General features: G+C 57.9%; 1 protein-coding gene across 1 annotated transcript; it reads left to right on the top strand.

Annotated features, from left to right (window-relative positions):
• The first annotated feature begins 54 nt into the window (after positions 1-54).
• On the top strand, positions 55-1,881 carry LOC108515488 (leukocyte immunoglobulin-like receptor subfamily A member 3). The gene is made up of 5 exons (XM_017852405.1): positions 55-219; positions 533-717; positions 880-915; positions 1,109-1,396; positions 1,544-1,881. The coding sequence occupies exons 2-5, from the start codon at positions 684-686 to the stop codon at positions 1,879-1,881; spliced, it is 696 nt and encodes a 231-aa protein (XP_017707894.1). The 5' UTR covers positions 55-219; positions 533-683.
• The last annotated feature ends 82 nt before the right edge of the window (positions 1,882-1,963 follow it).

Genomic DNA, 1,963 nt, shown 5'->3' with positions numbered 1-1,963 from the left:
GGAACTATTGAAAGAAAACCCGCAATCCAATGCCAAGAAAGAAGTCAACTTTTCTTCCCCTATTTCCCTGCATTTCTCTTCTGTCCTCACTGCCACACGCAGCTCAGCCTGGACGGAACAACCAGTTGTGAGATGCATCTCTCCTGATCCGAGTCTGCCTGCAGCATGGACCTGCGTCTTCCCTGAAGCATCTCCAGGGCTGGAGAGACGACTGCCATGGTAAGGACCACACAACGCTGTGCTGATGGACGGGCTGGAGAAGGGAGGGAGACCTTGGCGGAGGCTGTGAGAAGGAAGGGGAAGCCTCCGCTACCCTCATCTGGAAGGACAGACACAGGAAGCAGCAGTTCTGTTTGCCGCTACATCCCGGCTCTCAGTGAGACGAGGATAAACCAGGCAGACAGTGGCTTGGGGTCAGGAAAGACCCCATTACAGTCTGAAATGTCTGCAGAGGGCCCGGTGCCTGCCCCAACCTCAGCCCTAAAAGAATGAGAGTCAGAATCCTGGGAGGTCAGTTCTGCTTCCTGTGTAGCTGCAGATGACAACACCGCAGGAGAAGGATCCAGCCTCCGAGTGTCCACACAACAAGGGAAGGAGGGGAGGCCATTTTTCTCTGTGTGTCTCTGTCCTGCCAGCACCAAGGGCTCATCCATCCGCAGAGCAGGGCAGTGGGAAGAGACGCCATGACCCCCATCCTCATGCTCCTGATCTGTCTCGGTGAGATTTGAAGAGGGAGGGGAGATTCTAACCTAGGAGGGACCTCACCCCACAGCCAAACTCTGGTGCATAAGGAGACCCCAGGGGCTCACAAAGATCCCAGGGAGGGGAGGACCTGCTCAGGCTTCAGGGGCAAATCTCTCACAGGAAACTCTCTTCCAGGGCTGAGTCTGGGCCCCAGGACCCATGTGCAGGCAGGTGAGTCTGTCCCCAGCTGTCCCAGGTCCCTCCTCCTCACTGGGGACAAGGGGCCACCCCCGTGCAGCTAGGGACGGGGAATAGCAGATCTGGGCTGACTGATGGGGACATCTGGAGGGTCCTGAGCTGAGAACTGGAATCTGTAGGGTTGGGTAGGAAATGACTTAGAATCTGAACTCTGATTTCCTTCCAGGCACCCTCCCCAAGCCCATCCTCTGGGCTGAGCCAGACTCTGTGATCACCCAGGGGAGTCCCGTGACCCTCAGGTGTCAGGGGAGCCTGGAGACCCAGGAGTACCGTCTATATAGAGCAAAAAAAACAGCACTCTGGATTACGTGGATCCCACAGGAGCTTGCGAAGAACGGCCAGTTCCCCATCCCATCCATCACCTGGGAGCACGCAGGGCAGTATCGCTGTATCTATGGTAGCTACACTGCAGGCTGGTCAGAGTACAGCAACTCCCTGGAGCTGGTGGTGACAGGTGAGAGGACACTCAGGGGTCCCAGCCCCAGGCTCTGTCCTCAGGAAGGGGTTCCGCTCTCAGGGGCGTCTCCCTCTCACAGCCCAGCCCTGGGGATGATGCGGGAGGTGTGAGTCCCATTTAACATGGTGCCTCCTTCTCTCCTAGGAGCCTACAGCAAACCCACCCTCTCAGCCCTGCCCAGCCCTGTGGTGGCCTCAGGAGGAAGCGTGACCCTCCAGTGTGACTCACAGCTGGCATTTGATGGCTTCATTCTGTGTAAGGAAGGAGAAGATGAACACCCACAATGCCTGAACTCCCAGCCCCATACCCGTGGGTCATCCTGGGCCGTCTTCTCCGTGGGCCCCGTGAGCCCAAGTCGCCGGTGGTCGTACCGGTGCTATGGTTATGTCTCGAGCACTCCCTATGTGTGGTCTTTACCCAGTGATCTCCTGGAGCTCCTGGTCCCAGGTGAGAAATTCACAGCATTGCCTGGAGCTCCCTGAGTCTCTGGGCAGGTGGGAGGAGCCGCATCTCAGGGCAGCGCCAGGTAGGATGATGTTGGGACGAGAGGGCTCAGGGCTCCTG

The sequence above is a fragment of the Rhinopithecus bieti genome, unplaced genomic scaffold, assembly GCF_001698545.2.
Source record: "Rhinopithecus bieti isolate Rb0 unplaced genomic scaffold, ASM169854v2 scaffold_35528, whole genome shotgun sequence".
In the NCBI taxonomy this organism is placed as follows: Eukaryota; Metazoa; Chordata; class Mammalia; order Primates; family Cercopithecidae; genus Rhinopithecus; species Rhinopithecus bieti.
This window is presented reverse-complemented; position numbering and strand designations above follow the sequence as displayed.

Coding starts and splice junctions, on each gene's coding strand:
- LOC108515488 (XM_017852405.1), top strand. CDS start 684: ATGACCCCCATCCTCATGCTCCTGATCTGTCTCG. Junction 916..1,108: donor CAGGACCCATGTGCAGGCAG/GTGAGTCTGTCC, acceptor ATTTCCTTCCAG/GCACCCTCCCCAAGCCCATC. Junction 1,397..1,543: donor CCTGGAGCTGGTGGTGACAG/GTGAGAGGACAC, acceptor CTTCTCTCCTAG/GAGCCTACAGCAAACCCACC.